This window comes from Lithobates pipiens, unplaced genomic scaffold, assembly GCF_037356315.1.
Source record: "Lithobates pipiens isolate NorthernLeopardFrog02 unplaced genomic scaffold, aLitPip1_a1.2 Scaffold_22, whole genome shotgun sequence".
NCBI classification, from domain to species: Eukaryota; Metazoa; Chordata; class Amphibia; order Anura; family Ranidae; genus Lithobates; species Lithobates pipiens.
The window spans coordinates 87,597,019-87,623,673 of NW_027507784.1; the positions used below are offsets into that span (position 1 = coordinate 87,597,019).

Here is a 26,655-nt window from a genome sequence, read left to right on the forward strand (position 1 = left end):
TATTTTCGGGGGAAACAGGGGTAGGTGCAAATCTCCACTTCCTGCATAGAGACAGAAATATTTCCTACTGTACATGCTGAACTAGAAGGTTGCGTTTGCCCTAAATTTTGGCTACTCACAACCTTACCAAATGTAAGTGATCTTTGTCAAATCAGCACACTTAAAAATCTGTATATTTACTCCACTATGAAGGCGTCTTCCCTCTCGTTTTCTCCTTTTTATCTGAACATTGCAGAGATTTTCCTCCTGCCCCAACTCCTACAGAGGATTACCACTCTACAAATATCACATGTTTACCTCTTCCAGGTCACATTGGCCTCCACATGGTTCAGGGTCACTGTCACACACAAGAGCTGATTCTCTACCATGTATAGGACTTCAGGGCGGTCTATGATCGCAGGTGCCTCCTCCAGATAGGGACCTGTAAAACCAATGCAACAGTTCAATTTTACATGAAGCTCTCTACTGTGAGTTACAGTGGTGTTCACGGTTTTATTTTCTATATTTAAAGTGTTATTTTGTAACCACAGCAAAACTGTTCCCTTATTGCGTTTATTAGATAACACACCACCATGGTGGAAGAGCTCCACCTACAGGGGGACTGGCACCGAGACAGGCGACGCCTCCCCCTCACCCTACTCAATAGGAAGAAGATATTGTTAGGTTACCCATAGACATGAGTGAGTGAGTTGATTTACTAAAACTGTAGAGTGTAAAATCTGGTGTAGCTGTGCATAATTTTGCCACTCTGTACAAATCATTAGTAAGACCTCATCTGCAATATGCAGTTCAGTTTTGGCCAAGTCTCAAAAAGGATATCGGGGAACTGGAGAAAGTGCAGAGAAGGGTAACCAAAGAGACATGGAGGAAAGATAAGAGGAACTTAATTTATTCCCTCTCTCGAAAAGGAGATAAACCACTTCCCTACCCAGCCATAGTCATATGACGCCCACAGATGGGATCTCCCATCCTGGGTTGGGCATCCTATGACATCCTCCCATTCCCGGCCGCCTAGGAGGCGCGCACGGCGTCGCTCGGGACCCGGTGCGCGTGCCCGGCAGCCGCGATTGCCCGGGAACACAGCACGATCGTGGAGCTGCGTATGTAAACACACGGTCCTGTCAGAGGAGAGGAGACCGATGGTGTGTTCCCAGTACAGAGGAACACCGATCGGTCTCCTCCCCTTGTGAGTCCCCTCCCCCCACAGTTAGAAACACTCCCATGCCAGTCACATTTACACAGTAATCAGTGCAATTTTATAGAACCGAACGCTGTGTAAATGTGAATGGTTCCAAAAATGTGTCAAAAGTGTCCGATGTGTCCGTCACAATGTCACAGTCACGGAAAAAATCGCAGATCGCCGCCATTACTAGTAAAAAAAAAAAAAAAATGGCATAAATATATCCCCTATTTTGTAGACGCTATAACTTTTTACCAAAAATATGTAGAAGAATACGTATCGGCCTAAACTGAGGGAAAATGTTTTTGTTTTTTGTTTTTAAATGGGATATTATAGCAAAAAGTAGAAAATTGCGTTTTTTTTCAAAATTGTCGCTCTTCTTTTGTTTATAGCGCAAAAAATAAAAACCGCAGAGGCGATCAAATACCACCAAAAGAAAGCTCTATTTGTGCGACGTTGTACCCAAACAAAATTGACGTCCTCTTTTTTCCCACAAATAGAGATTTCTTTTGGTGGTATTTGATCCCCTCTGCGGTTTTTATTTTTTGCGCTATAAACAAAAGAAGAGCGCCAATTTTGAAAAAAACGCATCATTTTTTACTTTTTGTTATAATAAATATCCCCCAAAAATATATAAAAAACATTTTTTTCCCTCAGTTTAGGCCGCTACGTATTCTTCTACATATTTTTGGTAAAAAAAATTGCAATAAGCGACTATTGATTGGTTTGCGCAAAAGTTATAGCGTTTACAAAATAGGGGATAGTTTTATGGCATTTTTATTAATATTTTTTTTTTTACTAGTAATGGTGGAGATCAGCGTTTTTTATTGTGACTGCGACATTTCGGCGGACACATTGGACATTTTTGACACATTTTTGGGACCATTGGCATTTATACAGCAATCAATGTGCATTGATTCCTGTGTAAATGACACAGGCAGTGAAGGGGTTAACCAGGGGGTGGCAGTGTAGGGGTTAAGTTTTCCTAGGGGCGTGTTACTAACTGTGGGGGGCTGGGCTGTGTGTTAGTGAACACTGATCTCTGCTCCAATCACATGGAGCAGAGATCAGCGTCACTTGTTGCTAGGCAGAACGGGGAGATGCTGTTTACATCGGCATCTCCCTGTTCAGCCGCCCCGTGAGACGATCGCCGGTATCCCCGCGGCGATCGAGTCCGCGTGACTAACGGGGGTCCCGACCGGCACGCGAGCAGGGCGGCATTTAAAAATGGACGTACCTCGGCGTGCGCCGGTCGGGAACTGGTTAAAGCGACGCAGTGCCGAATTGTAAAAAGTGCTCTGGTAAGGAAGGGAGTAAAATCTTCTGGGGCTGAAGCCGTTAAAAAAGGCCTGGATTATTTCCTAAATGTACATAATATAATTGGATACTGACATTTATAGATAAAGTTGATCCGGGGAAAATCTGATTGCCTCTCTGGGATGGGGGGGGGGGGGGTATCGGGAAGCAATTTGTTCCCCTGCTGTAGCAGATTGGATAATGCTTTTGCTGGGATTTTTCACTTTCCCCTGGATCAACTGTGAGTATAGGATTGTGTATATGGGATTGTATGCTTTATTTTTTATATTGCTTGAAGTAGATGGTCTTTTTTCAACCTGACTAATAGCCAGTCAACTTCTAATTTCAATTAAGCTATGAAAAAAAAATAAGCTGAAAGCTGATTGGTTTCTCTACAGAGCTGAAGCAGATTTTGCACTCTCAAGTTTTAGTAAATCAACAAAACACCCCATCTGAATGAGAGGAATTTGACTGCAAAATCTACAGACATCTTCCAGTCAAGAGATTTCAGGTAATCATTGCTGCTGTTATATGAGATATAGCAGCACCAAGGGGGCTGATCACTCTACATGTTTAGCCAAAACAGTTGTATATGCTCACTGTGTGCAAAAGTTGAGAGAGACATTCAGAACAGATTTCCCATTGTAAATGGGCATGTAAAGCCCCGTACACACGATCAGAAATTCTGCCAGCAAAAGTTGGATGCGAGCTTTTGGTCGGAAAATGCGACCGTGTGTACGCTCCATCGGTCTTTTGCTGGCAGAATTCCCGGCAACAAAAGATTGAGAGCAGGTTCTCAATTTTTCCGTCGGAAAAAGTTCAGATCGGAAATTCTGATTGTCTGCACAAATTCCGGCACGCAAAATTCCTACGCATGCTCGGAAACAATTCCTACGCATGCTCGGAAAACAATTCCACGCATGCTCGGAAACATTTCCTACGCATGCTCGGAAACAATTCCTACGCATGCTCGGAAACAATTCCTACGCATGCTCGAAAAACAATTCCACGCATGCTCGGAAACATTTCCTACGCATGCTCGGAAACAATTCCTACGCATGCTCGGAAACAATTCCACGCATGCTCGGAAACAATTCCACGCATGCTCGGAAACAATTCCACGCATGCTCGGAAACAATTCCACGCATGCTCGGAAACAATTCCTATGCATGTTCGGAAACAATTCCACGCATGCTCGAAAGCATTGAACTTCATTTTCTCGGCTCGTCGTAGTGTTGTACGTCACCGCATTCTTGGCGGTCGAAAGTTCCGAGAACTTTTGTATGACCGTGTGTATGCAAGCCAAACTTGAGCGGAATTCTGTCGGAAAAAACGCTCGTGTGTATGCGGCATAAGGTGCACTAAGCTATTTTATTTATTTCAATGGCCCTGCTGTAGACACGTAAATGCAAAAATCCCCCCCCCCCCAAAAAAAATGCTACATGCCCTAGTTCCCCAAAGTGACCCTATCGAGGGCAAGCTGCAAACATGACTTTGTTTCCCCCTCTCTTTCTTGGTCCTGATTACAGTGGCAATCTTTTTTTCGGGGGCTTCTTTGGGCTCTTTGTGTCTTCCGGTTGGTTCGTTAATCCCCTGATGAAGCCAAATAGGTGAAACATGTCGGGATATCACGTGAACATATAACCTTTGTACAACCCGAATTTTACCTGTATGACTACCCAAATGAAAATGTACAATGAAACACAATGATCTGATTAATTTTTTTAAATTATGTTTATAATAAATTTTACATTTGAACAATCTTTGGTTTCTATTATTATCTGTTGGCACCGTCATAACCCCACCCCCAATCCTCTTTCAATATTTAACCACAAGGAGGATTTCTGATGTATGCCTGAATATATTTTAATTTCATGAAACTCAAACAAAACGCTAATGATTATACTTAGTGTATAACTAACTATAAAAGTATATATTTAAATTTCAACTCTTTTTTTTTGCGGTTTAAATTCAACCCCGCCCACCTCCGTCGCTATGCAGCCTCTTACCCCGGTCCAGAAGCTTAACACTCTCGCTGGGCGGAGATGGTTTGCTATGTGCGGTAGCAGTGTAGGTCACCACCCGGAACAGATACTGGTGCCCTATGGTTAATGCTTTGACCGAGTAGTTGGTCTCTTTCACATTGGTAGCAATGACCGTCCACTGCGGAGAGCCCACCACTTGCTGCTGGATAGAATAAGTCAGCTGATCCAGGTCTGCAAGAAAGAAAGAAAACAGAGATGTATCAGGGCGAACTTTGACATGCTCATGGCTGGTGAGGACCAGTATGGGGGTCACAGCCAATAGCAAAGGCATTGTTTTTTTTTTTTTTTTTTTTTTAGAAGCATGCAATTATGGGATACACTTGAGATTCAAACCTATAACAGGATCCAGCCATTTGGGGGGATTCCATCGCAGTTTCACTGTTTTTCCCGTCACAGATGCGATAATGGGGGGACCATCTGGAGGAGTTGGGACCACGTCTGGAAAACAGGAAGAATGAGACCGCATGACTTTCAATAAAGTTCTGCAGACTTGTTCCAAGTCAGTGACACAAGGAGCATTGCATCCATTGGAATAAGGATGACAGCCAAGAAACTAGCATTTCCAAATTTTACAGGTTGCTTGTAATCAGTGGACAAGGTCATCCAGCGCCCGGGGCAAAGATGCCAAACTGAGCCCCCCCTCTCCCCCCCATTCATGATGTGCAAGCTTAGGGGATACTACACCCTGCTATGTGCAGAACGAAAAAAAATTGTTTTGGTTAGATTCGGTATTTACATTATTTTTTTTGTTGAATTTGTTTTTTTTTCTCGCTTAATTCATTTTAAGAATTCATTACGTTTATTCAAATCAATTCGAATTTTAATTCCATTCTAATCGAATTCCATTCTAAATTGAATTTATTCTATTCGAAATTTGAATTTTGGAAGATGGTTAAATTCTTTCTATTTTATTCTATTTTTTTTACTATTCTTTTTTTCCAATTCTATTCTAATCTATTTTCTATTCTATTCAAATTCAAATTTATTCTATTCAAATTTTGGGAAATGGTTATATTCTTTCTATTATGATCTATTCTATTCTGTTCTATTTTTTTATTCTATTCTATTCTTTTATTTTATTTTTATTCTATTCAATTTTATTTTATTCTATTATTTTCTTTTCTATTAGAATTTTAATTTATTATATTCAAAGTTCAAATCTCAATACAAAGTTATATTCTTTCTATTCTTTTGCATTCTATTCCATTCCTATTTTGTATTCTATTCTTTTATATTGTATACAAATTCTAATTTATTCTATTTGAAATTCGAAATTCAGAAGATAGTTATATTCTTTATATTTTATTATATTCTATTTTTTATTCTATTCCTTTATTTTCAATTTTTTTCTGTTCTTTTATTTTCTATTCTATTTTGTTCTGTTTTACTCTACTTTTTTCATTTTCTATTCTATCCCTTTGTTTTATATTCTATTTTTTTCTGTTCTTTTATTTTCTGTTCTGTTTTATGCTATTATATTCCATTCTTTTATTTTCTATTCCATTATTTTCTTTTCTACTCCATTTAAATTCAAATTTATTCTATTCAAATTTTGTGAAATTGTTAAATTCTTTCTATTATGATCTATTCTATTCTCATTTTATTCTATTCTATACTTTTATTTTATTTTTATTCTATTAAATTTTATTTTATTCTATTCTTTTCTTTCCTATTATAATTTTAATTTATTCTATTTAAAATTAAAATTTCAATAGAAAGTTTTATTCTTTCTATTTTTTTTTCTATTCTATTCTTTTGCATTCTATTCCATTCCTATTTTCTATTCTATTCTTTTCTAGTGTATACAAGTTCAAATTTATTCTATTTGAAATTTGAATTTCAGAAGATAGTTATATTCTTTCTACTTTATTCTATTCTATTTTTTATTCCATTCCTTTATTTTCTATTTTATTCTGTTCTTTTATTTTCTATTGTGTTTTGTTCTGTTTTACTCTATTCTTTTATTTTCTATTCTATCCCTTTGTTTTATATTCTATTTTTCTCTGTTCCTTTATTTTCTGTTCTGTTTTATACTATTATATTCCATTGTTTTATTTTCTGTTGTATTATTTTCTTTTCTACTCTATTCAAATCTCTTTCTATTCTTTTATTTTATTTTTATTCTATTCAATTTTTTTCTTTTCTATTACAATTTTAACTTATTCTATTAAAAATTTGAATTTCAATAGAAAGTTATATTCTTTCTATTATTTTTTATATTCTATTCTTTCCCCTTTCTATTCAATTCCTATTTTCTATTCTATTGTTTTCTATTGTATATAAATTCAAATTTATTCTATTTGAAATTCAAATTTCAGAAGATAGTTATAGTCTTTCTTTTTTATTCTATTCTATTTTTTATTCTATTCCATTCCTTCATTTTCTATTTTATTCTGTTCTTTTATTTTCTCTTCTACTTTGTTCTGTTTTACTCTATTCTTTTATTTTCTATTCTATCCCTTTGTTTTCTATTCAATTTTTTTCTGTTTGTTTATTTTCTGTTCTATTTTATGCTATTATATTCCATTCTTTTATTTTCTATTCCATTATTTTCTTTTCTATTCTATTACTTTATTTTCTATTCTATATTATTATTTTCGGAAACTCAAATTCGACTAGAAAACTATTCAAATTTAAATTAAAAAAAAAGTTTCGAATTAGATTAAAAAACTTTCGAATTTGAATTCCGTCTGAAATGTTGTTTTCGTTATTTGGGATTCGTTCAAATTCAATACTATGCTAGTTCGGAAATTCAAAGACAAAAAGGAAGGCAGCGCTGATCCTCAACTATGTGGTAATATATAAATAAAAAATGTGAATATACTAACAACTTGTGAGAAAATTGTGATAAAAAAACATCTTTTTAGATAAGATTTTTTTCATTTCTTTGTGAAAATTGTGATTAAAAAAACATCTTTTTTAAATAAGATTTTTTTATTATTATTTTTTTTTTTATTTCATTCAGAAATTTGGATACATCCAAATAATAATTTCAATTCAGAAGGAACCGCACATGTCTAGTCACTACTACTGTCAGCCTTGGAATATAAGGAAGGCGCCCCCTCCCTACAGTAAACCATTGCGCCCAGGGTGACCGTCCCTCCTGTCCACCCTTTGTTCTGGCCCTGCTTGTAATATCTATAATATTAATACCTATAATATCTATAATATTATAAAATATTTATATAATATTATTATAAAATATTATAATATATTATAATATTCTTATATTCTAATATTAATTGTAATATTAATAATAATTATATTAACATCAATAGTAATTAATTATATTAATATTAATTATTATTATTAATAATAATAATTAATAATATTAATATTAATAATGTTAATAATAATATTTAATATAATATTAATATTAGTATTATAATATATTATAATATTATTATAAAATATAATATAATAACATCTATAATATTAATATTAATTAATATTAATAATTAATAAGTAATAATAATACCACCCCCGTCAAATCATTCTCTACAGCTATTACCTTTTGTACCACCACCCCCTCCTTTTAGAATGTAAGCTCTACGAGCAGGGCCCACCTGTACCTATTGTACTGTAATTGTGTTGTCCCCCTATACATTGTAAAGCGCTGCGTAAACTGTTGGCGCTATATAAATCGTGAATAATAATAATAATAATATCTCTAGCATGGAGTATTTTTCTTATTTTTCTTACCTGTGACGTATAAGTGAGCATAACACGCAGCCTTGCCAACCTTGTTTGAGATGACACTCTTGTAAACGCCGGCATGTGTGTGGCTAACAGATGGAAACACAAGTCGATGGACGTCCTTATCTGAAGAGAAATAATACGGTTTATAAAAATATAGGTAAAAGTAATGGGAAAATAAGGTGGGCACAGAGCGTACATGGTTTATGTTCTCATGTTCCCAAAAGATCCACCACACACCACACAATCTTTTTTTTTTTCCTTTATCTAGAAACACATAGATATTTAAAAAAAGAAGGAGAGGTTTGGTGGCACTCCTAAACTGGCAACTGTAGAGCTGACTGGACGGGTACAGGAGCCGTCACCACCTTTCTTCCCTCTGAGATGGGCAAGGCCACACAAAGATTTTCCAAAGCCAAAAGCACCATATGTTGCATTGGATTATGGGAGAGCTCAAGACGTTCATGGCCAACCTTATATTAGCAGGACCAGTCATTAGGCCAAAAAATATGATCTGGTAGCCAAGACATGTTATGATGGTGATGATGGTTACAAAACCAGACCCCAAACTGTCCTACTCTCTCCATGCACATGCACATTTTTGGGTGGGCTCTCTTGGGGGGGCCACACCTGGAGCAAGAGCAATCATCCCACCCAGATAGCAAGGATAACTTGCCACAAATGTGTGGCGGTGTTGAATTGTAAAGCCTCGTACACACGATCGGGTTGCTGGCCAACAAAACCGTGGCTCAAACTTGTCTTGCATACACACGGCCACACAATTGTTGGCCAACAATTACGAACGTAGTGAGGTACTACGTGATTTTTCAGCTCTTTAGCGCCACCCTTTGGGCTCCTTCTGCTAATTTCGTGTTAGTAGAAGTTTGGTGGGTGTTGATTCGCGCTTTTCTTTTTTTTTCTTTTTTTTTTTATAAATATCTCTTTATTGATTTAAACGAAACATAGACAATTAAAGATACACTGGTCTTACATGGCAACATTGGAATCCCCACGGTGACTCTGTTTTGGTTGTGTTTTTCGCGTTTTTCAGTTTAGTTTCTGAACGGCCGTTCTTCAACCAGCCATGATGCGGAATCGGAGGAGATAACGTGTTATTTATTATTGACCTTGCAGTTTTTGCTTTGACATTATTTTTTTGGTTGAATAATAATGATTTGATTTGGTATATTTTCTATATTTTTGGATGCATAGAATGCACTTTTTGGTTAAGTTCTATTGGCAGATAGCATGTCTAATTTTATTTGTTTTTGTTTTTTAATGCACAATAGAAAGAATTGTGTAGAATAATACTTGGCTGTGTGTTTTACAGTTTGGGAGTAGGCAGGGCTGGATTAAGAACATCATGGGCCTGGTGCTGAGGATTATGGTGGGGTTTTTTTATTAAAACAAAAAAATAATTAAAAATGCAAACAGTTTTTTTGTTATTTTTTTTGTTATAACAAATTAAATTAAATAGAGAGAGGGAGGATGAGAGAGAGAGAGAAAGGGGGTGAGAGAGGGGTGAGGGGTAAGGGAGGGAGGATGAGAGAGAGAGGGGGGGTGAGAGAGGGGTGAGGGGTAAGGGAGGGAGGATGAGAGAGAGAGGGGGGGGTGAGAGAGGGGTGAGGAGTAAGGGAGGGAGGATGAGAGAGAGAGAGAGAGAGAAAGGGGATGAGAGAGGGGTGAGGGGTAAGGGTGGGAGGATGAGAGAGAGAGGGGGGATGATAGAGGGGTGAGGGGTAAGGGAGGGAGGATGAGAGAGAGGGGGGAGTGAGAGAGACAGAGAGAGAGAGGATGCTAATGATTATGCGTGGAAGTGACAGCAACGCAGCCTGGCCAAGGTAAGTGACCGAAGGCACAGAACCCAGAAGGAAGACCGGGTGAAGATGGAACAAAAGTGTGGCCATTCTAGAGCTGGTAACATTGAGGATATTCAATGTCATTTTAAATAAATGTTTTTGTGTGTAAGAAGCATAGGGGAGGAGTATGGATGGTATAAAAGTGGGAAGTATGTGCAGGTGAGGGAGAGGAATGTGGAGGGTATAACAGTGGGCACTATGTACAGGAGAGGAGTGTGGAGGGTATGCCAGTGGGCAGTATGTACAGGAGAGGAGTGTGGAGGGTATGATCGGGGCAGTATGTACAGGAGATGAGTGTGGAGGGTATGATGGGGGCAATATGTACAGGAGATGAGTGTGGAGGGTATGATGGGGGCAGTATGTACAGGAGAGGAGTGTGGAGGGTATGATGGGGGCAGTATGTACAGGAGATGAGTGTGGAGGGTATGATGGGGGCAATATGTACAGGAGAGGGGTGTGGAGGGTATAATAGGGGCAGTATGTACAGGAGAGGAGTGTGAAAGGTATTATGAAGATGGTATGCACAAGAGAGGAGTGTGGAGAGAAAGATAGTTGGCAGTATGTACAGGAGAGGAGTGTGGAGGGTATGACAGTTGGCAGTATGAAGAGGAGTATGGAGGGTATCACAGTGGGCAGTATATACAGAAGAGGAATGTGGAGGGTATGATAGTAAGCAGTATGCACAGGAGAGGAGGGTGGAGGGTATGACAGTGGGCAGTATGTACAGGAGATGAGTGTGGAGGGTATGACCGTGGGCAGTATGTACAGGAGATGAGTGTGGAGGGTATGACCATGGGCAGTATGTACAGGAGATGAGTGTGGAGGGTATAACCGTGGGTAGTATGTACAGGAGATGAGTGTGGAAGGTATGACCGTGGGCATCATATACAGGAGAGGAGTGTGGAGGGTATAACAGTGAGCAGTATGTACAGGAGAGGAGTGTGGGGGTTATGACAGTGAGCACTATGTACTGGAGAGGAGTGTGGAGGGTATGACCATGGGCAGTATGTACAGGAGATGAGTGTGGAGGGTATGACAGTGGGCACTGTGTATAGGAGAGAAGTGTGAAGGGTATGACAGTAGGCTTGTGCAATTCGTTTCGTAGCTAATCGAAATTCGGCCGAATTTTGCATCTTTCGGACATTCGGATGCATCCGAATGTCCGAATAAAAAAATGAAGAATAACAACGAATACGAAAGAAATATAACGAATGAATTCGGTAATTCTTTAAAGATCTAATGAAACAAAAGGTCAGCTCCAAGTAAATCTTATAGTCCAATCAGCTAATTAATTTTGTGCCGGAGGTTGGATTACTGGCAAAGTGCATTCCTGAGAACTGAGTTAGAAGGGTGTTGTATTTGAGCCGGGGAGAAGGGACGTTGTCATTGTGTGTGTTAAAAGATTCAATAAACAAACGACTTTCCAAACTAACGAATCATTATCACGAATGTATATACATACATAAATAGCGAATTTCAACTAATACGAACGAATGAATTCGACACTCTACGAATAATAACGAATTATCCAAAAACGTAGTAATGTAACATAACGAATATAACAGAACGAAATGATGTATTTTACGAATGACAACGAACCGAAACTAAACAAAATTTTCTGTTGTGCACAAGTCTATATGACAGTGGGTACTATATATAGGAGAGGAGTGTGAAGGGTATGACAGTGAGTACTATGTATAGGAGAGGAGTGTGGAGGGTATGACAGTGGGCACTATGTACCGGTGAGGGGGATGTAGGAATTTGAGAAGAAAAAATTGGAAAGGTTTGTGGAAGAATGTTTAGGGACTGCGTAGTGGTTAAACGGGCCATACATGAATTGAAAGTAAACCAATTAAGCAGAGACCAGATATAGTTGATCTATGTATGGGCTAGCTGGTTGTACACAAGTTAATCTATTAATCGACTTGAGTACAACCAGCCTGTCAGGTTTTTCCCAAAACAGTCAGTGCTGCCAGCTATAGTTAGCAACACTGATCATTGTATTCTGTGGCTTGGGAAGTCTCCCCACTGGCAGAACACAATAACACTGCGGGAGTGATTCCCCCATCCACAGGTCAGCAGGTGAGATGGTGTGTGGGGACAGGCTGGGGAGAGAGGTCTGTCAGCAGGGGGGTGTGAGGTGGTCATGGAGGGATATTAATCAGCAGGTGGGGGAGTGATATATTTTGGAGTAGGGTCCGTCCTCTGCAGGTTGGGAAATGGTCACCCGTGATATAAGTTGAAGGGAGGTGGCTAACATGGAAAGTGGCTGGGGAGTGACCTGGTTGGTGGTGAGTGCGAAATGGATGATGTTTCAAGTTTCTTTCACATTTGCAGTAATGCTTACTGCCCTCTGAAAAGTGATCTGTGGTCTATTGCTTTTCAACGAGTGGTATAGCAGCAGCTGACAGGCATTCACGAGGTGCTACAGCCGCCTCCTTTTTGTTTTTTACATTGCTGAATGGCTGTTTTACATTGTTGGATAATTCTGCTACTGCGAGAGAGTTTGACAGGCGGTGCTGCCTGTCAAACTCTGCAGGCTCCAAGCTGTCCATTGAGCTCAGTGCCTCTGACAAGAAGTGAGGAGAGGAACTGTGAGCTCATCATGCTGCAAACAGAGTGTGTCCGGCTTGTTTTTAAAATGGCCGCTCTGTATGTAGCTTCTGACAGGCTGTGCGAGGAGCCCCGTATCTCCGGAACCATAGGTGATAGCAGCCTGTAGTGGGGTAGACCTTCAGTTACCCACCCCCTATGTGACCCATGATCACCGAGCCACGACCCTCAAAGTCAATAGTTTTTTGTTTGTTTTTTGTTTTTTTGTGATTTTTTATTTAAGGGGCCTGGTGTTGCAGCTCCAATAGCCCCAATGTTAATCCAGCGCTGACCAGGAGGTCTCCAAACTTTCTAAATAAAGGACCAGTTTACTGTCCTTCAGACTTTAAGGGGGCTGGACTGTGGCTAGTTGCAGTAGACTATGCCCTGACATCAGTGGGAGTATACAATACCTCATCATTGGTATTAGAGGGGGAATATTGCCCCATTGTTGGTATCATGGGAAGGTATACTGCCCCATCATTGGTATCCCTGGGAGGAATAGTGCCCCGTCATTGGTATTAGTGGGAGGAATAGTGCCTTATCATTGGTGTCAGTGGAAGGAATAGTGCCCCATCATTGGTATAAGTGGGAGGAATAGTTCCCCATCACTGGTGTCAGTTGGAGGAATAGTGCCCCATCACTGGTGGGGTCAGTGGTAGGAAAAGTGCCCTATTGTTGGTAACAGTGACCAGAATTATGCACCATTGCTGGTGTCAGTGGGAGGAATAGTGGCTTAAGAGTCAGATAAAGGCAAGCAGAAGGCCACATCTGGCCCCTGGGTTGCGATGTGGAGACCACCGCCTTACTCTATTCAACTGAAAAAAAAAGTTATTTCTTCAGAATTTAGATTCACTGGACATCCATCTCCCAATTTAGCGTCCATGTGACAGCTCCCAACAGTCCCTAATAGCCATAAAAGATTACAGGGATAAAGTGATTGGCCAGGACAAGGAACATTATCTGGTCACATTTTCTTGCACCATGTCTGTGCAAAATACTTTTCCCCTCCCATCTCTATTGCCCAAAACAAAATGTTCATGCAACCAGAGCACTCATGTTATGTTGTGAAAAAATAAAACAAATATACCGCGCTGTCTACAAAGGATGGTCAGTAAGCAGCCAGCACAGCAAGGGATCGATTGCAAAAATTAGATAACATGTGGAAGGCAAGTGCAGCGATAATGAATAATCACAGAATGAACTAAGATTAAAAAAGATATGTGTAAATCACAGTGCACATATATAATATACCCTTCAAAGGACAATGATAAACCAAATATAAAAATGTGCGAATGATACAAAAGTATGAATAGTGTCCAAAAATAATGTCCAAAAAAGAGGATCACTAATACTTGAAACAAAACTGTAAAGGTAAGCCAAACAATATAGTGATAGAAGCTTCCCTATGCGTTTTGTCTCATAAGACATCATCTGGGGGACGTCTTATGAGACGAAACGCATCGGAGGCTCTGCTGAAGTCACTGCTTTCCTTCCTATCTACTAAAATGTGAGTGTATTTCCTCTTTTTTAAACTAAATATTTTCAAAGCTGAACCACATGACATTGTGCATGCACACCTGACATCTATGGTCAGCTTCAGACCTCGCGTCAGATTTCTGCACAATTTGATAACATTTCAACAAGAGAAATTCTCACATTGGGTCATTCTGCGGTCATCTGTGCTCTGGATCTTCTTTCCATTGTGGTACCAGGTGATGGTTGGATATGGTAAGCCAGTTACTTGACATTCCAACTGAACCTCACGGGACTCCACCACGTCGAGGTCCTGCAGTGGTCGCAGGAAATCCGGCATGAGCACTCCCTCCACCTCAATGTCCTGCACCTCCGGCTCTTCTGGGATGGAAGGCATCTTTTCAAGCTTGGATCTGAAAGGAGTTATGATATTATTGCAAAAAAATATAAAGTATTGGGTGTAGAAACCTAAACTGTCCTATCATTCTATTTATTCTCACATTACCTTAATTGTTCATCTTATGTTTCCTCTGAATACCCAAGTGCCCTGCAACTATTTCCCCCAAAGTGCTGAATGAGCTCTACCTCCAGGTCTTACTGAGCTCAGGTCAACTTAATGTAAGTGAAACAAAGCTTAAAAAAGAACAGTGGCCGGGATATAGAACCTTTAAAGTGTTCATATTCTAAACAAGTAGCATAGAAGCCCTCACTGAAGCCTGTATCTGCAGGCACTATGGAAAAAAACCTCCTCAAATGCCCTGTACACACGGTCGGACATTCGGACAACAAAATCCATCAGATTTTTTCTAACGGATTTTGTGCCAAACTTGTCTTGCATACACGTGGTCGGACAAAGTTGTCGGAAAATCCGATCGTTACGAACGAGGTGACGTACAAAAACGTACGGCGGGACTATGTAGAGGCCAGTAGACAATAGCTTTCGTCGCCAGATTTATTCTGAGCATGCGCAGCACTTTGTGCCTCAGAATTCTATACACACGATCGGAAAAAGTCCGATCGGATTTTGCCGTTGGAAAATTTTAGGTCCTGCTCTCAAATTTTTTCCGTCGGAAAAAGCCCGCTAGAGCCCACACACCGACAACATAATCCAATGGGACTTTTTGACCGTGTGTACAAGGCTATAGTGTACAGTAGAAAGAGAAACGTTCACTTTAATTTTAGGAGCTCAGCTCACGGTGCTCCTCTCTGCCAGCAAGTTGCTTGGAAACTTGTCAGCCTTCTAATCTCTATTTCTATATTGTAAACACAGAGCAAGTGCACAGGAAGAGGGAACAGCAGAGTACTGCTGAGACCTGGCTTGAATGACTACACCACGTTTCAAACACTGAAATGTAAGGGAGGGTGCGGGACTCTTGACTTCTGATGGTGGGGGGTATACCTCCCAAATTTTTGAGATGGGAATGAGGGACACCTATCAGCAAACGTATGCAGCCATAGGACACACCCCTTGCCACACCCCCTTAAAAGGAGAATTGCACAAAAAAATAAGATTGGTTGAACCAGCAAATGCTTTTTTTTAACCACTACTATTCCTTTATATTGGCTTTTGGAATGTACAAATGCAGCAATTTAGAAATCAGATGAAAGGTTTAGCACTAGAAAACACTTTTTGATAGATAAAAAGTTAATTTTATATACCTCTATATAGGTCAGACCAAAATGAGGGACAAATGAGGAGGAATGAGGAACAGAGGGACATTGCTCCAAATCAGGGACAGTTGGGAGCTATGGTGGGGGAGTTCTGAACATCTAGTCTTGCAGATACAACTGGCCCTTTGAGTGCAACCATATTGCTCATGTGACCTGCAATGAAATTGAGACACCCCGACTACACTAAATTGCAAGTGGACAAATTATTATTAGTATCTCAAGCTACAGAGGTCATTGAGGGCCTATTTTAAAGGCTACGTTTACCTTTATGAACATGTTACAACCGTATTTAGGGTGTAACATTTGTCTAAGCACCCCGCCTCCTACCCCCAGAGCCCCCTACCTGTGACAGCATGTGGAGGATCTTTGAATGAATAAACTACAGGACCCATCCACCACTGTGGCAGACGGCTTACCGTTTTCAATGGACTACAAGTTCTCCTGTGAAAACAAATACATGAATAAATGCACATTTTGTCTCTGCAAAAATATGTACATTTATCATTTTTTTCTTTTAAAGCAAACTAACCCAAAAGTAGGACTTCTCCCCCCTTATATGCCACATTTGGCATGTCATTTTTTTTTATATGGAGGGGGGGGGGGGGAGTGGATACCTAGTTTTGACAGGTCCCCAGCTCCCACTTCCGCTCTGGCCGCCTAGGCTCCCCCACCTTCCTTGCAATCTTCTGGGACACGTCACAGGTCCCAGAAGATTGCCTGGCCATTGAGGAAGTGCAGTGTGACTCGTGCATGCGGAGCACGCACCTGGCTGTAAACTGCTGTCACAGCCGGTTGCCCACACTTGTGATGCCAGCCCTAGAGAGGAAGAAGTGATCAGGCGGCCGCATTGCTGGACCGTGGGACAGGTGAGTGTGGGTTTATTAGGCCTCATGCCCATGGGCGTATTTACACCCACATTTAGGGGCTTTTTTACAGCTTAAAAATGCCTCTTCATGTTATTTGATGGCCTCATACCCACATGGGCATTTTTAAGCGCCAAAAAAAAACCCCCAGGTCCAGCGCATTCTGAGTCTCCAATGCTAGAGCTGTAAAAGCTATATCACCGGTAAAAGCTGTTAAATGCAGCTAGAGAGCGTCAAGCCTCATCAGGCGTTTCTCTGCCTCTATTAAAAATCAATGGTTCCCTATGGGATAACACTGATTTGAATAGAAGTCGCACCAGAAGTCAGATTGACTTGTGTGCTGAGGATTTTGAAGGGGAACCCCCCCCCCCCCCCCCCTGCCAAAATGAAAAAAAAATAATTGGCATGGGGTACCCCCCCCCCCAGGACAATACCAGGCCCTTGGGTCTGGTATGGATTTTAAGGGGAACCTCCAAGACAAAATAAATGGAGAAACACGGATGAAAGCTAGTGCAGTTAAGCACACATTGACACCAATGCTAAATGTTGATAAAATCATCATCTAGCCCTTTCCTCTAGACATGTGCAATTCGTTAAGTTCCGAATTAGTTTTTTTACAAATTTTAACAAACTCGTTCATTTCCGAATTTTTCAATTTCCGAAATTTTGAATTTTCGCAAAGCGTATGACTTTCTTTACTACACTGCTCTGGGCTCTAGCCCCAGATCTTTTGTAGACCTAACAATGCCCCTGGCTCACAGTGTGCGCTAAAATCAGAGAAAGCAGTTTCAGTACAGGAGAGGCTCTAGTACAGCTGTGCAAGACTAAAGAGAAGCCCGGAGGCCAGCTTTACTCAGAAAGGTGTACTTATTCAACTGTGCCAACCTTTTTACATCTAATATGAATGATAGTTATAGAATTCGGGGGGGGGGGGGGGGGGGTAGTTTAAATCGTTTTCTTCTTTCTTTCCCATGTGGAGGCAGATTTTATTGGGGTGGTGAAAATCCTGGTACAGTTCTTACATGTGGGATGACATGGAAAGTCTGGGTTCCTCGACGTAGAGCTCTGCAGAACATTCCTCTTCTCCATGCTGGTTGCGGGCAGTGATGGTATATTGCCCCTCATCTTCAGTGGACACGTGGGTGATGAGAAGAGCATGGTGCCCCCTCTCCTTCAGAATATGGACCGTCTCGCCTTCTTCCACTGGCTGATCTGTTAGTATGGAAAGGCAACACTTAAAGTGATATAAAACCCTCCGTTTTTTTATTTTTTATTATTATTATTATTTTTAATGCGAGAATGCAATTAACAGTAAGTGGCGGTTCACACAGGGGGCGACCTGTCAGCCTGACAAGTCACGCGCCATTCAGTACAATGGAACCGTTCTAATAGGAGAGACTCAAGTCGCTCTGACATAGAAAAAGGTTCCTGTGCTACTTGGGGGCGACTTGCATTGACTTTTATACAGAAGTCGTTTTACGAGCCGCGCTAAAGTCGTGTTGCATGGGCGACTTTGAAGCCGCCCCTGTGTGAACCGGCAGTTGCCACAACATTTGGCCAATAGAACACGACAATAAAACCAATGTATATTTTGTTAGTACAGCTTGGTGACAAACTAGCCATGATGGGTCCAGGGGTGGACGGTATGAAGCACTTGGATGGATGTCGGTCAGTCTAGTAGGTAAGAGGTAGATGAAAATGGGGGAAGCCTCAGTCAATAGAATACAAAACAAATTACTGGTTACAATGGCGGCTGCTGTAATGTGCACATATCACTGGTGTGGCGGTGATCAGGGACACTGATTGGTGACAGTGTGTAAAAAATAAAAATAAAAATAAATTGTTATCATTTAAAAAAAAATCTTTTTAATTCAAATTTTTTTTTATATCTTTTTTTTTACATACTGTGACCAGAGCAATACAGCAATACAAAGTTTCACGTGCCCAACAGACCACGCTCCTGTGCGGTGTTTCACCCAGATTGCCGGATAAGATGTGATCACTGTGACCATTCACAGCAGATCACATGATAATTGTGCAAGCAGTTAAAGCGGAACTTCGGTCACTTTTTCATTTTTCTATCTATTAAATCTTCTGCCCTTGTTGTTTTAACTTTGGATAGTAAGGCCGCGTACACACGCGCGGACTGTTTGCCCAACCTTGTTCGTCAAACAGTTTGGGCAAACAGTCCGCTCAAAATTTGCATGAGCGGACTTGCCCACACACGAGCGGACTGTTTGACGAACAAGGTTGGGCAAACAGTTCGCTCAACTTTTGAAATGAACGGACTCGCCCACGTAAGGCGGAGGCAAGTCCGCCCATTTCGAGCGCGTGTACAGGTAGGCGGGGCCCGCGAAGGAGACGTCGCGGGCTCCGCCGCCTGGAATGGGCTTAAAGGGGAACCCCAACGCCGAAAAAAATCGGCGTGGGGGTTCCCCCCAAGTCCACACCAGACCCTTGTCCGAGCACGCTACCCGGCCGGCCAGGAAAGGGGGGCGAGCGAGCGCGCCCCCCCTCCTGAGCCGTACCAGGCCGCGTGCCCTCAACATGGGGGGGTGCCTTGGGGAAGGGGGGGGCCGCGCGGCCCCCCACCCCAAAGCACCTTGTCCCCATGTTGATGAGGACAAGGGCCTCTTCCCGACAACCCTGGCCGTTGGTTGTCGGGGTCTGCGGGCGGGGGGCTTATCGGAATCCGGGAGCCCCCTTTAAGAAGGGGGCCCCCGGATACCGGCCCCCCACCCTATGTGAATGAGTATGGGGTACAATGTACCCCTACCCATTCACCTGTGAAATAAAGTACAAATAAAAACACAACACAGGGGAAAAAAATATTTTATTGCACAGCCGGGGGTCTTCCGTCTTCGGGGGTCTTCTCGCCGGACTCCTCCGCTATGTGTGTGTAGCTCTTTTGCTAGCGGAGGAGTCCGGCTTTCTTCCTCCCCGCCGCCGGCCTCTTCTCCCGACTTCGGGGGTCTTGTCCCCCTCTTCGGTTCTTCTGCCGGGCCACCGCGCCTGGTCCGGTGGCCCGGTCTTCTGTCGCCGTCTTCCGTTCTTCTGTCGCCGCCTTCGGTTCTTCTGCCGGGCCACCGTGCCTTCTTGTAGCTCTTTTACAGGCGGTGGCCCGGTCTTCTGTCGCCGCCGACTTCCGCTCGTGTTCTTCTTCTTGTTCTTCTTATTCTTCTCCAGGAGATGTTGACACGTCGCTCTCTCCGGCCGGAATGCCAGAGCCGCGCTGTGCGGTCACTTATATAGTGACAATGGGGCGGGGTCACATGGTATATGTCACATGGGTTGGTCACATGGTGACCCCGCCCCCTTACGATGTCATAGTCCCCATGTGACATCAACCCATGTGACCAACCCATGTGACATATACCATGTGACCCCGCCCCATTGTCACTATATAAGTGACCGCACAGCGCGGCTCTGGCATTCCGGCCGGAGGGAGCGACGTGTCAACATCTCCTGGAGAAGAACAAGAAGAACAAGAAGAAGAACACGAGCGGAAGTCGGCGGCGACAGAAGACCGGGCCACCGCCTGTAAAAGAGCTACAAGAAGGCGCGGTGGCCCGGCAGAAGAACCGAAGGCGGCGACAGAAGAACGGAAGACGGCGACAGAAGACCGGGCCACCGGACCAGGCGCGGTGGCCCGGCAGAAGAACCGAAGAGGGTGACAAGACCCCCGAAGTCGGGAGAAGAGGCCGGCGGCGGGGAGGAAGAAAGCCGGACTCCTCCGCTAGCAAAAGAGCTACACACACATAGCGGAGGAGTCCGGCGAGAAGACCCCCGAAGACGGAAGACTCCCGGCTGTGCAATAAAATATTTTTTTCCCCTGTGTTGTGTTTTTATTTGTACTTTATTTCACAGGTGAATGGGTAGGGGTACATTGTACCCCATACTCATTCACATAGGGTGGGGGGCCGGTATCCGGGGGCCCCCTTCTTAAAGGGGGCTCCCGGATTCCGATAAGCCCCCCGCCCGCAGACCCCGACAACCAACGGCCAGGGTTGTCGGGAAGAGGCCCTTGTCCTCATCAACATGGGGACAAGGTGCTTTGGGGTGGGGGGCCGCGCGGCCCCCCCCTTCCCCAAGGCACCCCCCCATGTTGAGGGCACGCGGCCTGGTACGGCTCAGGAGGGGGGGCGCGCTCGCTCGCCCCCCTTTCCTGGCCGGCCGGGTAGCGTGCTCGGACAAGGGTCTGGTGTGGACTTGGGGGGAACCCCCACGCCGATTTTTTTTCGGCGTTGGGGTTCCCCTTTAAGCCCATTCCAGGCGGCGGAGCCCGCAACGTCTCCTTCGCGGGCCCCGCCTACCTGTACACGCGCTCGAAATGGGCGGACTTTCCGAGCGGGAACAGTCCGCTCATTTCGAAAGTACAGCGGACAGGCCCACACACGGGCGGACTGTTCGCTCAAACACAGTTTCAGCGGACAGTTTTTCGGAATTTCCGAAAGACTTTGTCCGTCCAACTGTCCGCTGAAACTGTCCGCTGAAAGCCCACACACGAGCGGACTGTCCGCCCAAACACTGTTCAGCGGACAAGGTTGGGCGAACAGTCCGCCCGTGTGTACGCGGCCTCAAACATTTTTTTGCTGCCAATAAATAACTTTATCCCTTTCATGACTAAGCCTATTTTTGACATTTGGTGTTTACAAGTTAAGAAAATTACTTGGAACCCCCAAACATTATTTATATATATATATATATATATATATATATTTTAGCAGAGACTCTAGAGAATAAAATGGAGATTGTTGCAATATTTTATGTCACAGGGTATTTGTGCAGTTGTGTTTTAAACGCAACTTTTTGGGAAAAGGGACACTTTCATTAATTAAAAAAAAAAGAAATAGTAAAATTAGCCCAATTTTTTTGCATAATGTGAAATATAAAGTTACGCCGAGTAAATAGATACCAGACATGTCACGCTTTATGATTGCACGCACTCATGAAATGACGACAAACTACAGTAGCTAAAAATCTCAATAGGCGATGTTTTACATTTTTTTTTCCGGTTACCAGGTTAGAGTTACAGAGGAGGTCTAGGGCTAAAATTATTGCTCTCGCTCTGACGATCGCGGTGATACCTCACATGTGTGATTTGAACACCGTTTACATATGCGGGCGCGACTTCCGTATGCGTTTTCTTTGCTGCGCGAGCTCGCGGCGATGGGGGGCGCTTTAAAAAAAAAGTTTGTTATTTATTTTAAAATTAATAAATTGTTTTAAAAAAACTAAAAATAAAATTTGATCACTTTTATTGCTGTCGCAAGGAATGTAAACATCTCTTGTGACAGTAATAGGTGGTGACAGGTACTCTTTATGGAGGGATCGGGGGTCTAAAAGACCCCAAATTCCTCCTCTGCACTTAAAAGTATTCAGATCACCATTTTCGGCGATTCTGAATACTCTATTTTTTTTTTAAACCGGTGCTATTGGCAGCTGAGTAAACGGGAAGTGACATCATGACGTCACTTCCGTGTTTACGATTAGGAGACTGGAATGAAGCCGCTTACGGCTTCATTCCAGTCTGTCCCTAGCCGCCAGATACAGCAGATGTTTGATTGGGGCTCACGATTGGACAGGAGCCCCATTAAGAGCAGCCTCCGGTATAACAGTTGTTATGGCTGGATAGCTCTGAAAAACGGTATCGGGATGATGCCTGCAACTGCAAACATCATCCCGGTATAACCCTCGGAAGCCGAGTACGCACATCTGTGTACGCTCGGCGGTAAGGGGTTAAACAGTAAAACCTTGGATTGCGAGCATAATTCGTTCCAGAAACATGCTTGTAATCCAAAGCACTTGTAAATCAAAGCGAATTTCCCCATAAGAAATAATGGAAACTCAGATGATTCGTTCTGTCTAGGGATGAGCCGAACACCCCCCTGTTCAGTTTGCACCAGAACCTGCGAACAGACCTAAACTTCGTGTGAACTTTAGAACCCTATTAAAGTCTATGGGACTAAAAAGTGTTTGGTGACCCGGGTCCTGCCCCAGGGGACATGGATCAATGCAAAAAAAAGTTTTAAAAACGGCCGTTTTTTCAGGAGCAGTGATTTTAATAATGATTAAAGTGAAACAATAAAAGTGTAATATTCCTTTAAATTTCGTAGCTGGGGGGTATCTATAGTATGCCTGTGAAGGGGCGCATGTTTCCCATGCTTAGAACTGTCCCTGCACAAAGTGTAATTTGTGCAGGAAAAAAAGTCTTTTAAAATCACTTGCGGCTATATTGTCGGCTCCCCGTAATACAGAGAACACTCAATGAGTGTTCTCTGTATTAGCCGACAATTCATTCATTCATTGATAAAAAAAATTTAAAAAAAAGCGTGGGAGTTCCCCTAAATTCAATTACCAGGCCCTTCAGGTCTTCAGGGGAACCCCTGGCTCCCTTCACCAGCGTCAGAGGGGGCGGGGTCAGGTGACTTTTTTTTATTTTTTCAAAAGTGTGTTTGTCTTATTTAACCATTTTTACACTTTCTTTGTGAAATGGTAGGGGTACTTTTGTACCCCCTTACCAATTCAAACAGGGGGGGCCGGGATCTGGGGGTCCCCTTGTTAAAGGGGGCTTCCAGATTCTGATAAGCCCCCCGCCCGCAGACCCTCACAACCACCGGCCAGGGTTGTGAGGATGAGGCCCTTGTCCTCATCAACAAGGGGACAAGGTGCTTTGAGGGGTCACAGACCCCCAAAGCATCCTCCCAATGTTGAGGGTATGTGGCCTGGTACGGTTCAGGAGGGAGGGGGGGCCGCTCTCTTGTCCCCCCCCTCTTTTCTTGCGGCCTGCCAGGTTGCGTGCTCGGATAAAGGGTCTGGTATGGATTTTTAGGGGGACCCCCACGTCAATTTTTTTTTAAATTTGATGCGGGGTTCCCCTTAATATCCATATCAGACCTGAAGGGTCTGGTATGGATATTTAGGGGGACCCCCACGTCAATTTTTTTAAAAAATTTGACACGGGGTTCCCCTTAATATCCATGTCAGACCTGAAGGGCCTGGTAATTGAATTTAGGGGAACCCCCACGCTTTTTTTATTTTATTTTTTTATCAATGAATGAATGAATTGTCGGCTAATACAGAGATCACTCATTGAGTGTTCTCTGTATTACGGGACCCGACAATATAGCCGCAAGTGATTTTAAAAGACTTTTTTTCCTGCACAAATGACACTTTGTGCAGGGACAGTTCTAAGCACCAGAAACATGCGCCCCTTCACAGGCATACTATAGATACCCCCCAGCTACGAAATTTAAAGGAATATTACACTTTTGTTGTTTCACTTTAATCATTATTAAAATCACTGCTCCTGAAAAAACTGCCGTTTTTAAAACTTTTTTTGCATTGATCCATGTCCCCTGGGGCAGGACCCGGGTCCCCAAACACTTTTTAGGACAGTAACCTGCATAATACCCTTTAAAATGAGCACTTTAGATTTCTCCCATAGACATGTATAGGGTGTTCCGGCTTTTCGAATTTGCTGCGAACAGCCCAAATTGTTCACTGTTCGCTGAACAGACGAACAGGCAATGTTCGAGTCGAACATGTGTTCGACTCGAACTCGAAGCTCATCCCTAGTTCTGTCATATGCAGACTGCCAGTTCCCAGCAGCCTTAACAGTGCCCGTCATATGCAGCCTGACTGTGCCCACATCAGCAGCGATCTCTGTGTGTGATTGAATTGAATTGCCCGCACCCAGTGATGGTGCGTCCATAACAGCGCACGGGCACCATCCCCTGTCTCCAGCCACCCCCTCTATGACCAATGGATAAATTCATGCATAGCATGAATCTATCCATGTCCACCACTGCCACCCCCTATTCAGATGCCCAGACCCTTTTCGGGCGTCGGGAACCTGAATTACAGCAGTGGGGGTTGTTTTTAAAGCACCTGATTAGAGCCATAGGCTCTAATAGGCATCAATGCTTGGTGCTCTCAGTTCACCCAGGTGTGTTAGAACAGCGAATGAATATTTGATTTCCTAACACTGAACCACCTCTCCGCCAATCAGGTGCTTGGGTCTGTTACCCGTCACCTGATTGGCTGAAACAACAGGCGCTGTGATTGGACGCCTTTCAGGAGGTCTATGGAAGGAGACCCATGGAGGAAACTGCTCACGCTGCCACCCGCTGCCCCACAAAGACAGGGTAAGTGCCAGGCAGACGGCGAGTGGCGGGGGGGGGGGGGGGTCACAGTGGCAGCATTCGATTGCACAGTGGCAGCATTTGATGGGCACAGTGGCTGCGTTTGATGGGCACAGTGGCTGTGTTTGATGGCACAGTGGCTGCAATTGATGTTTTTTTTTTTTGAATTTTTCAGTTTGTTTGCGCCCTCCAAAAATGTTGAGCACCAGCCGCCACTGGGAGGCACCCAGGCATGTTCACTCCTGAGCCGCGGCTCTGCTTGTCCATTCACACACAGAGCTTCTCTCGCCTCATTGGCTCACTGGCTGTGATTGGCTGCCAATGGCTCCCGCTGCTGTTTCAGCCAATGGAGGAAGAGTCCCCAGAGAGCCGAGGCTCTCATGCACATCGCTGGATCGAGAGGGGGCTTCGGTAAGTTTTAGGGGGACTGCTGCACACAAAACATTTTTTTACCTTCATGCATAGAATACATGAAGGTAAAAAAACTTGTGCTTTTACAAACACTTTAATGTGGATAAGCTAAATTTTGCAAACAATTATTAAAAAGCTTCAATGCTTGTAAAAGCATTGACATATTTCGATTTTAGGTACCATGGCTATGTAGGCCGTGGCTTTGTGTTAGCTGCTATTGTAGACAAAATGTGGTACATAAATGGCAGTTGTAGTTTAGTTGTGTGGACATCTTCTCCATTTTTCGTTTATTTTTTATTTGGTGCTCAGTGTAATGAAGTAGGATCTGATCTCCAGGATCTCTGTGCTGCCCCTGCTCCTTCTGTTACAGCCAAGTCTCATCTTTGTACACTTCCCACATATTTGTATGGAGGATCTACTAGGGCAGGGATATGCAATTAGCGGACCTCCAACTACAAGTCCCATCATGCCTCTGCCTCTGGGTGTCATGCTTGTGGCTGTCAGAGTCTTGCTATGCCTCATGGGACTTGTAGTTCTGCAACAGCTGGAGATCCGTTAATTGCATATCCCTGCACTAGGGGATTATGACACCATACAGCTAGGGCACTCTTAATGGGAATATGCGGTGAATGCACTCCACTTCAGAAAAGGAAAACCTGAACATTTAACTGACAGCAAAGGCCTGGCCAATCAAGGCCTTGGCAGGGTTGAGGTTGACCTCTTTGCTAAACTCATGGGAAGCAGTAAAGTCATAGCTGAGGATCACACACACTGCCTATAGCCATTGAGACTACAAAACAGTTATAGGATATATAATGAAAGACTCTACGTCTAACGAATAAAGTGTAAATTAAAACATTATTAGAATTTGTAGCAGGAAATAACCATAGGGACGGGGTGACCCACAAAGAACAGGGGGACAGTCTCTACAGAGATACGTTTTTATCTTAAAGTGGAGGGCCACCCTGAAAAAAAAATACATTAAAAATTAGAAAAAAATCATTAAAAAAAAGAACAAATATTTACCAGAAATGTCTGTTGCTAGGCACATCATCCTAATCTGCCTCTTCCTCCTCCGCGGAGATCTTCTTTCTACTCTCCTCCGTGCGGCGTCTTCTGGGTAATGGGTCGCGCTGTGTTCTGGGAACTGTGTGTCCCAGAACACAGCGCGCCCCATTCACAAAGCGCTGCGCGACTTGCGCATGCGCAGTAGGAAACGGGCAGTGGAGCCGCATGGCTCCACTGCCTGTTTCCCTTAGCCAAAATGGCGGCCCCGGTACCCGGGACCGAGGGACGGGTCAGCCTCGGGCGGCCGACATCGCGGGCGCCCTGGACAGGTAAGTGTGCTTATTAAAAGTCAGCAGCTACAGTGTTTGCAGCTGCTGACTTTTACATTTTTTTTTTTAAAACCGGCCCTCCTCT

The 26,655-nt window shown here is 43.1% G+C and overlaps 1 protein-coding gene across 4 annotated transcripts in view; it reads right to left on the reverse strand.

The window, feature by feature from the left end:
* SPEG (striated muscle enriched protein kinase) overlaps positions 1–26,655 on the reverse strand; it is a 496,800-nt gene that overhangs the window by 117,773 nt on the left and 352,372 nt on the right. For all 4 annotated transcript variants that reach the window (XM_077447841.1, XM_077447840.1, XM_077447842.1 and 1 more), the window contains 6 exons: positions 17,701–17,890; positions 14,328–14,557; positions 8,224–8,343; positions 4,855–4,959; positions 4,486–4,692; positions 298–421 (listed from right to left, as the gene is read on the reverse strand). In XM_077447841.1, the coding sequence (XP_077303967.1) occupies positions 298–421; positions 4,486–4,692; positions 4,855–4,959; positions 8,224–8,343; positions 14,328–14,557; positions 17,701–17,890 (976 nt within the window). The remainder of the gene's footprint in view (positions 1–297; positions 422–4,485; positions 4,693–4,854; positions 4,960–8,223; positions 8,344–14,327; positions 14,558–17,700; positions 17,891–26,655) is intronic.